This window comes from Nannospalax galili, unplaced genomic scaffold (genome assembly GCF_000622305.1).
Source record: "Nannospalax galili isolate Female #2095 unplaced genomic scaffold, S.galili_v1.0 scaffold135, whole genome shotgun sequence".
Classification (NCBI taxonomy): domain Eukaryota; kingdom Metazoa; phylum Chordata; class Mammalia; order Rodentia; family Spalacidae; genus Nannospalax; species Nannospalax galili.
The window spans coordinates 6,326,551-6,339,686 of NW_008338998.1; the positions used below are offsets into that span (position 1 = coordinate 6,326,551).

Genomic DNA, 13,136 nt, shown 5'->3' on the forward strand with positions numbered 1-13,136 from the left:
GAATATGTGAGTGCTTGCATGTAGAGACCAGACAACTTTGGCTTTTGTTCCTCAGGCAACATCCATTTTGCTTTTTTGAGGCAGGGTCTTTCATTAGCCTGAAAGTTGCCAATAAGACTAAGCAGGCTGGCCATTGAACTTTAGGGATCTGCCTATCTCTGTCTCCCCAGTGCTAGGTTTACAGGCACATGCCCCCATGCCCAGCTTTTTTTATGTGGGTTCTGGGCATGGAACTTGGGTCTTCATGCTTGGGAGGAAAGCATTTTACTAACTAAGCTACCTCTCTCAGCCTCCTCTTCCTCTTCCTCCTTCTTCTCTTTTGAGACAGGGTCTCACTATGTGGCCCTGGCTGGCCTAAAATTCACCAAGAGGGCCTGAAAGAAACAGAGATCCTCCTGCCTCTGCTAGGATTAAATGTGTGTACCACTAGGCCCAGCCCACTATTTTAGTCTTAAGCAGGCCAGATACACTCATGGTATTTTCTAGAGGGGCTTAGAAACACTGCTTGGAGTTTGGGTGGGTTTTATGAGTGAGGAAAAGTACTGATTACATGTTTGTGCTTGAGTTTCACATACATTTGTCTACCGCCATACCACCCCAAACATACCTAATCTCCCAATCTGAGAAGCTAAACTGGGTTAGGGCTGGTTAGTACTTGGATGGGAGTTTCACAAACATTTAACTAAGCTTCTGTTCTTACAGCCATAAATAAAGACCAAATGCTTACCATTGGATTTGACATCAGTGCATTCCTGAGCTGTTCAAGTTTTGAGGACAGGTAATATTGGCTTACAGTAAGCTGACAGTAACTGATACTGTGGACTCCTCTGTTCTTTACATGGGAAACCATCAGGGACAGTTTTCCTTAGCTTTTAGAATAGTGCATAGATCATAGTCATTTAACAAAAGAGAGGGAAGGCTGGAGAAGTGAGCCCTCACTGAGCTGTATCTGGGCCCCATACAGTCTGGCTTCCTTACCTGTCAGAATAAAGCAGCTACACACATTTAGAAGAACTAGGATTTGAACCCTTTGTCTTTAAGATCTTGGGGGCAGCGTGTATGTTAAAGAAAAAGGAGGTTATGGTGAGATGGTTCAATGGATGAGGGTACTTGCTAAAAGCAGTGAAAGCAAAGTCTCACAATTTAAGTTTAATCCCCAAGACCTGCATGGTGGAAGGAGAAGGAGTAAATGGATTTCTGCAAGTTGTCCTCTGACCTACATACATACACACTACGGCACGTGTACACAAACACACACACACACACACCAAATAAATAAATGTAATAATTTAAAAAAATTATTATTTTTATTTTATATGTATGCGTGTATTGCCTACATGTAGGTAAGTGCACCCATGTCATGCAATGCCCATGGAGGTCAGAAGAGGCTGTCGGATCCCCTGGGACTGGAGTTATGAACAGTTGTTAGCTGCCATGTGGGTGCTGGGATTTGAACCTGGGTCTTCTGCAAGAACACCAGTGTTCTTAACCACTGAGCCATCTCTCCAGCCCCAAATGTAATAATTTTTTTTTGAGACAGGGTCTCCCTGTAGCCCCAGCTGGCCTGGAACTCACTGTGTAGACCAGGCTGGCCTTGAACTCAGAGATCTGCCTGCCTCTGCCTCCTGAGTGCTGGGACTACAAGAGTGCACCACCATGTACTGCCTAATAAATTTTTTTCAAAGACAGTAGGGCGCTGGCGAGAGCTCTGTGAATAACAGTATGTACTGCTCTTGTAGAGGACCCAAGTCAGCTCCTAGCACCCATGTTGGGCAGCTCACAACTGCCTGTAACTGCAGCTCAGGGAATCAGACACCTCTAGCCTCTGCAGGCACTGCGCTCATGTGCATAAACCCACACATGTATATACATAATTAGAAAGTAAAAAGTGAGCTGGGTGTGGTTATACACGCCTTTAGTCCCAGCACTGGGAAGGCAGAGGCAGGTGGATCTCTGTGAGATTAAGGCCAGCCTGGTCTACATAGTGAGTTCCAGGCCAGCTGGGGCTACAGAGAGACCCTGTCTCAAAAAGACCAATAAGTAAATAAATAAAATAAAATAAATTTAAAAAGTGAAAAAATTTTTAAGATAGATCAGGCATGATGACACACACCTCATCTGTCAGACAGCTTTCCTGAGCCTTCATTTCTTTCTATTCTTTATTCCTCTCAACTCAATTCAGATCAGCAACTCATGTCTGCTGCATGTAGCTCCTGTATGTCAGGCTTTGTGCTGTGAGTGCCAACAGTGCACAGAGAGGCAGATCTCTAACCACCCATAAAGTCAGCTGAACTGGGAGGGGCTAGGACCTCAGGAAAGAAAACCCAACAAGTTGAAATCAAATGGGCTCCCTGGGAGGCCAGTAATTACAAAACACAAGTGACCCTAAAACTAAGATTGTTTCTTTAACCCCCTGACCTGCTGGTACTCTGCCCATAGTGAAGAACCAATATGAACTTCCTTGCACTTCCTGACTCAGTAGACGTGAATGGGGAACCTGCTGGGGGGACGTGGAGGGTATGTAGAGGTGGCTTCACAGAGAACTGAGAGACATTTTCTCCCTGGAGAATTTTAGCTGTCACAAGCGAGACAGTGAGGGCCCTCAACAACCCTGATATCAGACTATGGCAGTAGATACACAGCACTGCATCCCACAGTGGGGAGAAGAGCCTTGCCTGGGGAGGCTGGGATCAGGTTGACCTTGGCTTAGAGTCATCTGCTACTCTTCCTCCTCCTCAGCTCCTCATCCCCTGCGTCTTCATCCTTCTCATTCTTCTGTATTTCCTGTTCCTCCTCCATCTCCTTCTCCTCCTCCCCTTCCTTCTCCCTTTTTGAGACAAGGTCTCACGTAGCCCAGGCTGGCCTCAAACTTGCCATGTAGCCAAGGATGACCTTGAACTCCTGATCCTGTTGCTTCTACCTCCTGAGTACTGATATTACAAGCATGCTCCACCACACCCAGTTTATATGGTATTAGAGATGGAACCCGGTCCTCATGCATGTTAGAGAAGCACTCTAGCAACCGAGTAATTTTCCTAGCCCCTGTGGGGCATTTATAACTCTGTCATTAATTATATCCCTTGTGTCACTTCAATCCTACAGACCATCCTGTTCCCTGACTGACAGCCTGACTGCTGTAACTGAGCAGCACCATGAGACACCAGCTGTGTCCTCGTCCCCTGAATCAGCCTACCAAAGAGTCTGGGCAGCCTTTGCTAATCAGTCTAGCGCTGAAAGAGATGCCTTCCTACAAGACGTGTTTCCTCAAGACTTCCTCTGGGGTGTCTCCACGGGAGCATTTAATGTGGAAGGAGGCTGGGCCGAAGGCGGCAGGGGGCCAAGCATCTGGGACCAGTATGGGTATATAAATGCTGCCAAGGGCAATGGAACACCAGGGGTGGCTAGTGACAGTTACCACAAGCCAGCCTCTGATGTTGCTCTGCTTCGAGGCCTCCGGGCTGAGTTGTACAAGTTCTCCTTCTCCTGGTCCCGGCTCTTCCCCACTGGGCAGGAGAGCAGCCCCAACCCCCAAGGTGTAGCCTACTACAACAAGTTAATTGACAACCTGCTGGACTCACACATCGTGCCCATGGCCACACTTTCCCACTGGGACCTGCCTCAGGCCCTGCAGGATCATGGAGGGTGGCAGAATGAGAGTGTGGTGGACGCCTTCCTGGGCTACGCAAGCTTCTGCTTCTCCACTTTTGGAGATCGTGTGAAGCTGTGGGTGACCTTCCATGAGCCATGGGTGATGAGCTATGCAGGCTATGGCACTGGGCAGCATGCGCCAGCTGTCTCCGACCCAGGAGTGGCCTCTTTTAAGGTACTTCCCCCATCCCTACAGCTCCCAGCAATTAGAAAGCACATTTGTCTGGAGGAAAGTGATTTTGTTTGTTTCCTTTCCAGCTATCTTAAGTCTGTTCTTTTTTTTTTTTTTCTCCTCCCCTCCCTCTTTGTAAGTCTGTTCTTAAAAGGAATTCAGAGAGAGGAAAGGATGTATACGTTTTATTGTGACTGTTGTTTGAGACAGGGTCTCATATACCCAGGCTGATCTTGAACTCATTATGCAGCTGAGGATCACCTTGAACATCTGATCCTCCTGCTTGTACATCCTGAGTGCTACGACTCCATAGTGTCGGTGTACCATGCCTGGTTTTCATGCAGTGCTGGGACTCTAACCTAGGGCTTCCTTTATGCTACGCAAGCATGCTTTCTTGTTGCTGTGACATAATACCTGACAAAAACCACTTAAGGAAGGAAGAGTTTATCATGGCTCACAGTTTGAGGGTACAGGCCATGTGGTGGGGAAGTCATGGCAACAGGAGTGGGAGGCAGCTGGTCACATTGCATCCACAGTCAGGAAGCAGAGAGAGGAATGCTGATGTTCAGGCTCTATCAAATTGACAGTGTTAGCTATCACAAAGTATTTCTTTTTTTTTTCTTTGATGGTAGGAGTTGAACCCAAGGCTTTAAGAGCACACTAGAGAAGTGCTCTACTCCTTAAGTCCTATCTCCTTCGATTATTCTATTTATTACTTCATGTTATACCATTATTTTAAAGCTGCTATAACCATATAAAATGGTATAAAATACTATAGGCAGGACCTTAAAAAACAGTTTTTGGTTCTTTGAGGTTTTTTTTTTTTTTCTTTTTTGTCTTTTTGAGACAGGGTCTCCCTGTAGTCCCAGCTGACCTGAACTCACTATGTAGACCAGGCTGGCCTTGAACTCACAGAGATCCGCCTGCCTCTACCTCCCAAGTGCTGGTATTAAAGGCGTGTGCCACCACACCCGATCTAAAACAGTTGTTTAACAGTTTCCTCACAGTTCTGGAGTCTGGGAAGTCCAAGATCAAGGTACCAATATGGTAGGTTTCAGGTACCAGGCTCTGTTCCTGTCTGTCACCAATGGGTGGGGGAAGAGTGGAGAGGGAAGGGGGGAGAGGGGAGGTGGGAAGGACAGAGCATACCCTCTGGTGGCTCCTTACAAGGATACCAACATCACCATGAGGGCCTACCTTCCTGTCCTACCCAGTCATCTTCCAGGGGCCTCACCAATACCATCACACTGGCCTTAGGGCTTCACATGTAAGCTTTAGGGAGACATAATTCAGTCCACAGTAACTATTAAGGAAAAGGTCACAGGGAAGATTCCTTGGAGTTTTGGGGTTTTGTTGTTTTGTTCTGTTGGCATTTCTGCAATTTGCCTTAGTTTAGTGTGCATTGTTTCACTCAGCGCCGTCATTAGTGCTTCTCCCTGTTACTAGATGGTTAGGATGATTCTTTCCCTTTTTTTTTTTTTTTTTGAGAATCTTGTATAGTCCAGGCTTGCCTTGAACCTTGAACTTGCTCTTGTGACCAATAATGCTCCTCCTGTCTCTACCTCCTGAGTACTAGGATTACAGGCTTGAACCACCATGCCCAGTTTATGCAATGCTGGTGATGGAGTCCAGGACTTTGAGCATGCTAGGCAAGCAGTCTACCTGTCCAGCGAGTCCCTAGCCCCATTGCTCATACTATTGACATTAGCTTGTTAGTGCCATCCTTGACATCGTGGTTTTCCTCCTTTCTTCTTCACAAGGTGGCTCACTTGATCCTCAAAGCTCATGCCAGAACTTGGCACCACTACAACCGTCACCATCGCCTAGAGCAGCAGGGGCGTGTGGGCATCGTGCTCAACTCAGACTGGGCAGAGCCCCTGAATCCCAAGAGTCAGGAAGATGTCTTGGCCTCTGAGCGCTTCCTGCAGTTCATGCTGGGCTGGTTTGCACACCCTGTCTTCGTGGATGGAGACTACCCTGCCACCCTGAAGGCTCAGATTCAGCAGGTAAACCAACAGTGTGGGCATCATGTGGTCCAACTCCCGGAGTTCACCGAGGCAGAGAAACAGCTCCTGAAAGGCTCTTCGGACTTCCTGGGTCTGTCTCATTACACGTCCCGCCTCATCAGCAAGGCTGGGCAGCAGACATGTACCTCCAGCTATGATAACATTGGAGGCTTCTCCCAGCATGTGGACCCCTCGTGGCCCCAGACCTCATCTCCCTGGATCCGAGTGGTGCCATGGGGCATAAGGAGGCTGCTGCGGTTTGCTTCCACGGAATACACAAAAGGAAGAGTTCCGATCTACGTGGCTGGGAATGGCATGCCTGTCGGGGAGAGTGAAGACCTCCTTGATGACTCGGTGAGAGTAAACTACTTCAACCTGTATATCAACGAGGTGCTCAAGGGTAAGAACATGGGTCATCCAAAGGTGGCTGGTTCTTCTCCAAGGCTTGAGTTCTGTTTAAGGACTTCTGTGGGATTCTCCCTGTTTCTGCCTCCCTCTGTGGAAGTGCTGGGGTTATAGATGCAAACCATCACATGAAGAGGGTTTTTTTTTTTTTCATGTGCATTCTGGGAATCAGACTTGAGTTATAGGACTTTTGTGGTTAGACTTCTCTCTCCCTACTTTTGTTTGGTTGTTGGTTTGTTTTTTGAGTCAGGGTCTCATGTAACCCAGGCTTACCTCAGATGTGATATGTAGCCAAGAATGAACTGGAACCTCTAATTCTCTTGCCTTCATTTCAAGTGCTGGGATCATAGGAATTCACCACTAGTACCAGTTTGTATAGTATTGTGGGTGAAAACCTGGACTTCATGCATGTTAGACAAGCACTCCACCCACTGAACTACACTCCAAGTTTATATTATTTTATTATTATTATTTATTATTAGTGTGTGTGTATGTGTGTGTGTGTGTGTGTGTGGCATATGGAGGTCAGAGGACAACTTTTGGGAGTTTGTTCTCATTTTCTGCCTTGTTTCTAAGGAGAGATCTCTAGTTTGTATTGCCTGCCACATTCCAGGCTGGCTGGCCCTTGAGACTCTCAGGCAATTCTCCTGTCTCCCACCTTGCCAAGGACATGGGGCAAGAGAAGGCAAAGTGTGAGCCACCATGCCTGGTATGAACTTTCTTCAATGGCTGTTGCTTAAAGGACTGTTGATAGGCAAGGCACATTTACCAGCAATAACCAGGAGAAGAGAGAGAGACGTGCCACAGCAGTAATGTGAAAGACAGGATAGCTTTCCAGAGGTGATTTTCTCTTTCCATCATGGGTTCTGGGGATTGAACTCATGTCTTACCCACTGAGCCATCTCATCAGCCTTTCCATCCCAGTGTTCTAATGCATTTATTTACCTAGTATTTATTGAGGGCCCATAATGTACCAGGTATTGTGCAAGACAATAGATATGCAATGTTTAACAAATGACATCCTTTCCAAATGGGAATCTTAGTCTATAGGGGGAATGCAGATGGAGGGAGGATTGATGGAGAACATTGAAGGATTGCCTGAGGACACTTAGGATGGGACACTGATTCACTGTCTCCCCTCAGGGCTCTACCTCCCTAAACTGGCTATCAAGTCTGCATTCCACTTCATTCACTGTGATGCAGCTGAACCATGTCCACAGGCTCAGTCTTGCCTACTGTACATGTCATGTATCTTATTGAAATTAAAAAAGATTGGCAAGTGGGTTTTATCACACAGGTCATGAAACTGGAAATCAGTTCATGATGCCTGTCATTTAAAGAAGCCAATAAGCGGGGTTGGAGAGATGGCTCAGTGGTTAAGAACACTGGTTGTTCTTGCCGAAGACCCGGGTTCATATCCCAGCACCCACATAGCAGCTAACAACTGTCTGTAACTCCAGTCCCAGGGGATCCAACAGCCTCTTCTGACCTCCGCAGGCATTGCACGACACAGGTGCACTTACCTACATGTAGGCAATACATGCATACGCATAAAATAAAAATAATAAAATTTTTTAAAAAAGAAGCCAATAAGTAGGGACAGACAGGATTGATACCCTAGTGGCTGTCTTTCATCTCATCTCCAGTGGGCAAATTATACAGGGAGGGTGTGGAGGACAGCCTCACTCCAGTCTATGCCTCCATCTTCATGCAACCTTCTCCCCTTACACTTGTCACTGGGCATGGAGGCACATGCCTGTAATCCCAGCACCTGGGAAGCAATGGCAGTAGGACTGAGAGTTCAAGGCCAGCCTGTGGTATATAGAGAGAGTCCCTATCTCAAAAATAAATAGAGTTAGGAATATAGCTCAGTTGTTAGAGTGCTTTCCTCAAATGGGAAAAGTCCTGGGTTCAATCCCCAGAACTTTGTAAACTGGGTAGTATATGCCTATAATCCTAGCACTTGGGAGATGAATGCAGGAGGATTCAGAGTTCAAAGTCACCCTCAGTTACTCAGAATTTTATAACAACCTAGGCTATATGAGACTGTAATCTCAAAAAAAAGTAAATACATAAATATGCTTCTTCTCTTTTGGAGTTTACTTGGTTAATCCAGGGTACTCTCATTCTGATAGTACTTCTTTTTAAATATTTTATTATTTTTATTTTATGTGTATGTGTGTATTGCCTGCATGTAGGTAAGTGCACCCTAGGAGGACAGAGAGGCTGTCGGATCCCCTGGAACTGGAGTTACGGACAGTTGTTAGCTGCCATGTGGGTGCTGAGATTTGAACCCAGGTTTTCTGCAAGAACAGCCAGTGTTCTTAACCTCTGAGCCATCTCTCTAGCCCCTTGATATTACTTCTTACCTCTGCAAAGATCCTTTCATCCAAACAGGGTTACAGTCACTGGTCCCCAGGTATAGGATTAGATTTCTTTGGGACACTTTCCTTTTGCACCAGGAAATATACTTCTTTAGGCTGTGTTTCTTTTTATAAAATATGGGTTGTGTTATCAGTCTATGTCACTGTTGCTGAGTATAAACAAGAAAAAGCAAAAGTGCGTTTTATTTTATTTTATTTTTCTGTTCTCATAAGCTTCTTTTTTATTATTTTTATTTATATGTATGAGTGTATTGCCCACATCTTTGTAAATGCATCTGTGTCATGCAGTGCCTGTGGAGGTCAGGCATTTTATTTTTTATTATTTTTTGTGTATGCGTGTATTGCCTGCATGTGTGTAAGTGCACCTGTATCTGCAATGCCCTCAAAGGTCAGAAGAAGGTGAATCCCTTGGAACTGGAGTACAGACAGCTGTTAGCTGCCATGTGGGTGCTGGGATTTGAACCTGGGTCCTCTACAGGAGGAGTCAGTGCTCTTAACCTCTGAGCTATCTCTCCAGCCCCCAAAAAGTACATTTTTAAAAACATCCAACGATTTCTGTAGCTGACATAAATCAGGTACCCTGATGCTAGAGGGCGGAGCTTAGTTTGCTACTCTTTTAAGGCTGTGGTGCTCCTGGAGGTTGATATTTATGTACATTAACATGGCCTGGTGTACTGGGAGGTCTTACCGATTTCCCTTTCATTAATTCTGAAAAGGTAAAAGGTTAAATTTTGGAATATACTGAGTCTCCTCCAAAAATGCCATGTAAGAAGTAAATGTCCTAAATGCCATATCAGTAACAGGTATTTTATGGATATTTCATTCTTTTTTCTTTTTTTTTTTTTGAAACAGGATCTCACTGTGAGCCCTGGCTGACCTGGAACTCACTGTGTAGTCCAGACTAGCCTTAGATTTGTGGAAATCTTCCTGCCTTCGTCTTCTTAATGCTAGGATTATAGGCATGTACTAACACACCTAGCTGTGGGGACAGCAAGATGGCTCAGCAGGTAAAGGTGCTTGCCACTATGCCTGATGACCTGAGCTTGATCCTTGGAACCCACATGGTAGAAGGAGACAACCAATGCCTACAAGTTGTCCTCTGATCTCCACATGCTTGCTGTGGCATATGGACCGCGCCCCCCAACAAACACACAGAACAGATGAAAAATATAAAAATATAGTCCTGGGCTAGGGTTGGTGGTGCATACTTTTAATCCAAGCACTTGGGAGGTAGAAGCAGATGAATCTCTGTGAGTTCAAGGTCAGCCTAGTCTACATACCAAGTTCCAGGCTAACCAGGGTTACACAGTGAGGCCTTGTCTTAAAAATAACAAAACAACAACAACAACAACAAACCAACATATATATTCCTGGGGAGATGGCTCACTTGGTAAAGTATGTGCTTTGCAAGCAGAAGGACTTGAGGTCCATTCCCAGAAGGCAATAACAAAAGCCAGCCATGTGGAGCAGTGGTCTCCTCCTGTGAACCTGGAGCTGTGGTCCCCTACTGTGAGCTGGAGTTGTAGTCCCCTCCCATCATCCTGGAGCTGTGGTCACCAGGCTCTCATGGTGTGCTGATGGTGGAGCAGATTGGAGGAGGGAGGACTTCCCAATGTTGAGCAGCAGTTTCAGCCTTCTCTGAATGGCTGTACTCCCCACAACAACCTCCCCCAAGGACCCAGGTTGTGCACTACAGTGGCTTTGCCTCTGTGTTGGGCTCATGCTGGGGACAGGGAAGGTTTCTGCCATTTGTAGATTCTAGTCTTGGGAGGACTGATTCTCTAGGCTGAGCCTCCCACCTCCCTTGATGACCAGCTATGATCTTGACTCCACACATGGTCCTGGGCACCCAGGCCCTGATGTTGGACCTTTCCCATTTCCAGGCACCAAGGGGTTTTCCTGATTGAACTTCTAGAGATAAAAATCAGAGTCTGGGAAGTTAAATTTTTTTTAATTAAATAAAATTTTTTTTAAAAATGGTATGGTTGTGGGGACTAGGGAGGCAAAGACAGAGCCAATCTAGTATACTTGGTTCCAATCCAGTGAGAGACCATGTGTCAAAAACAAACAAGGAGTTTGGTATCCTGAGGAACAACAGCTGAGGTTGTCTTCTGGCCCCCACATGCATGTAAACACAGGCATATGAACTGCACATACCTGTGTATCTGTGCACACACACACACACACACACACACAGAAAGAGGCATGGGGGGCGGGGAGAGAGAGAGAGAGAGAGAGAGAGAGAGAGAGAGAGAGAGAGAGAGAGAGAAGACAGAATGGGAGGAAATGTTTGGAAATAGATTTAGTAAGCAATTATTATTCAGATTACATAGTGACCTCTTGCAACATAGTAACTACCAAGAGAAAAACCAAACAATGCCCCCCTGGCCTGACTTTTGCTTTTCTTTCATAGCGGTCAAGGAGGACTCAGTGGATGTCCGTTCATACATCGCTCGTTCCTTCATTGATGGGTTTGAAGGCCCCTCAGGTTACAGCCAGAGGTTTGGGCTATACTATGTCAACTTCAACGACAGCAGCAGGCCAAGGACTCCCAGGAAATCTGCCTTCTTCTTCTCTAGCATCATTGAAAAGAATGGTTTCCTCACCAAGAAAGTGAAAAGACACCCACTGCCTAGGACAGCAGAAATCCCCTCCCAAATCAGAGCTTTCAACTTCCCATCTGAGGTGCCCTCCAAGGCCAAAGTAGTGTGGGAGAAGTTCTCCAACCAGCCCAAGTTTGAAAGAGACTTGTTCTACCATGGCACATTCCGGGATGATTTCCTGTGGGGTGTGTCCACTTCAGCCTATCAAATTGAAGGAGGTTGGGATGCTGATGGCAAAGGCCCCAGCATCTGGGACAATTTCACCCACACACCAGGGAACAATGTGAAAGACAACACCACTGGAGACACAGCATGTGACAGCTACCATCAGCTGGATGCTGACCTGAACATACTTCGAACTCTGAAGGTCAAGGCCTATCGCTTCTCTATTGCTTGGTCTCGGATTTTCCCGACAGGTCGAAACACTACCATCAACAGTCCTGGTGTTGATTATTACAACAGGCTGATTGATGGCTTGGTGACAAGCAACATCTCCCCCATGGTGACACTGTATCACTGGGACCTCCCCCAGGCCCTGCAGGATATTGGAGGTTGGGAGAACTCTTCCTTGATTGAGTTGTTTGACAGCTATGCAGATTTCTGTTTCAAGACCTTTGGTGACAGAGTCAAGTTCTGGATAACCTTTAATGAGCCCTTGTACCAGGCATGGTTAGCTTATGGTTCGGGAGAGTTTCCCCCAAATGTGCAGGACCCAGGCTGGGCACCTTACAGGATCAGTCATGTACTCATCAAGGCTCATGCTAGAGTCTACCACACTTATGATGAGAAATACAGGCAGGAGCAGAAGGGGGTCATCTCACTGAGCCTTAACAGTCCTTGGGTAGAACCCCAGGACCCAGGGGTCCCCAGAGAGGTGGAAGCTGCTGACCGGATGCTGCAGTTTTCTCTGGGCTGGTTTGCCCACCCCATTTTTAGAAATGGGGACTATCCAGATGTCATGAAATGGAAGGTGGGGAACAGGAGTGAGTTGCAGCAGCTGGCCACCTCCCGCCTGCCTAGCTTTACGGAGGAGGAGAAGAGTTATATCAGGGGTACAGCTGACGTCTTCTGCCTCAACATCTACACATCCAAGATGGTGCAGCACAACACTCCCAGGCTGAATCCCCCCAACTATGAAGATGACCGGGAGGTAACAATCAGTGATGTGGACTCTTCATGGACTACCACAGCAATGAACAATGTCGTGCCCTGGGGGATTCGGAGACTGCTGAATTGGATCAAGGAAGAATATGGTGACATTCCCATTTATATCACTGAGACCGGAATGGGGCTGACCAACCCCACACTGGAAGACACAGACAGGAAGTTCTACCACAAAATCTTTATCAATGAGGCTCTGAAAGGTATGTGTGGGTTCAGTTCATCTCACAAAATCTTCCAGATCACCCTATGTCATGTGCTACAGTGCTTTGGCAGGATGCTTTAATAGCCTCTCTTTTTGGCTGAAAGATGGTTCAGTCAGTAAAGTGCTTGCCTTGCAATCATGAGGCCCAGGGTTCGATCTCTAGAACCAACCTTAGGCACATGCCTTCAATCCCAGCACTCAGGAGGCAGACAGGCGGATCTCTGTGAGTTCAAGGCCAGCGTGGTCTACATAGTGAGTTCCAGGCCAGCTGAGGCTACAGGGAGACCCTGTCTCAAAAAGAAAAAACAGAAAAAAAAGGCACAGTGATGCACATCTGTAATCCCAGTGCTGGGCTGGTGTAAGGTAAATACTTGGGGTTCACTGGCCGGCTTGCCTAGCCTACCTTGTGAGTCCTAGGTCAATTGAGCAAAAAAAAAAGAAGAAAAAAAGAGAAAAGGTGGATGGCCCTTGAGGAATGACATCTGAGGTTGTTCTTGGACCTTCACACATACAGAGAGAGAGAGAGAGAGAGAGAGAGAGAGAGAGAGAGAG

General features: G+C 46.5%; 1 protein-coding gene across 1 annotated transcript in view; it reads left to right on the forward strand.

Annotated features, from left to right (window-relative positions):
• Lct (lactase) overlaps nucleotides 1-13,136 on the forward strand; it is a 50,940-nt gene that overhangs the window by 19,652 nt on the left and 18,152 nt on the right. The window contains exons 5-8 of the mRNA XM_008833659.2: nucleotides 703-778; nucleotides 3,103-3,823; nucleotides 5,581-6,226; nucleotides 11,029-12,582. Coding sequence (XP_008831881.1) covers nucleotides 703-778; nucleotides 3,103-3,823; nucleotides 5,581-6,226; nucleotides 11,029-12,582 — 2,997 coding nt within the window. The remainder of the gene's footprint in view (nucleotides 1-702; nucleotides 779-3,102; nucleotides 3,824-5,580; nucleotides 6,227-11,028; nucleotides 12,583-13,136) is intronic.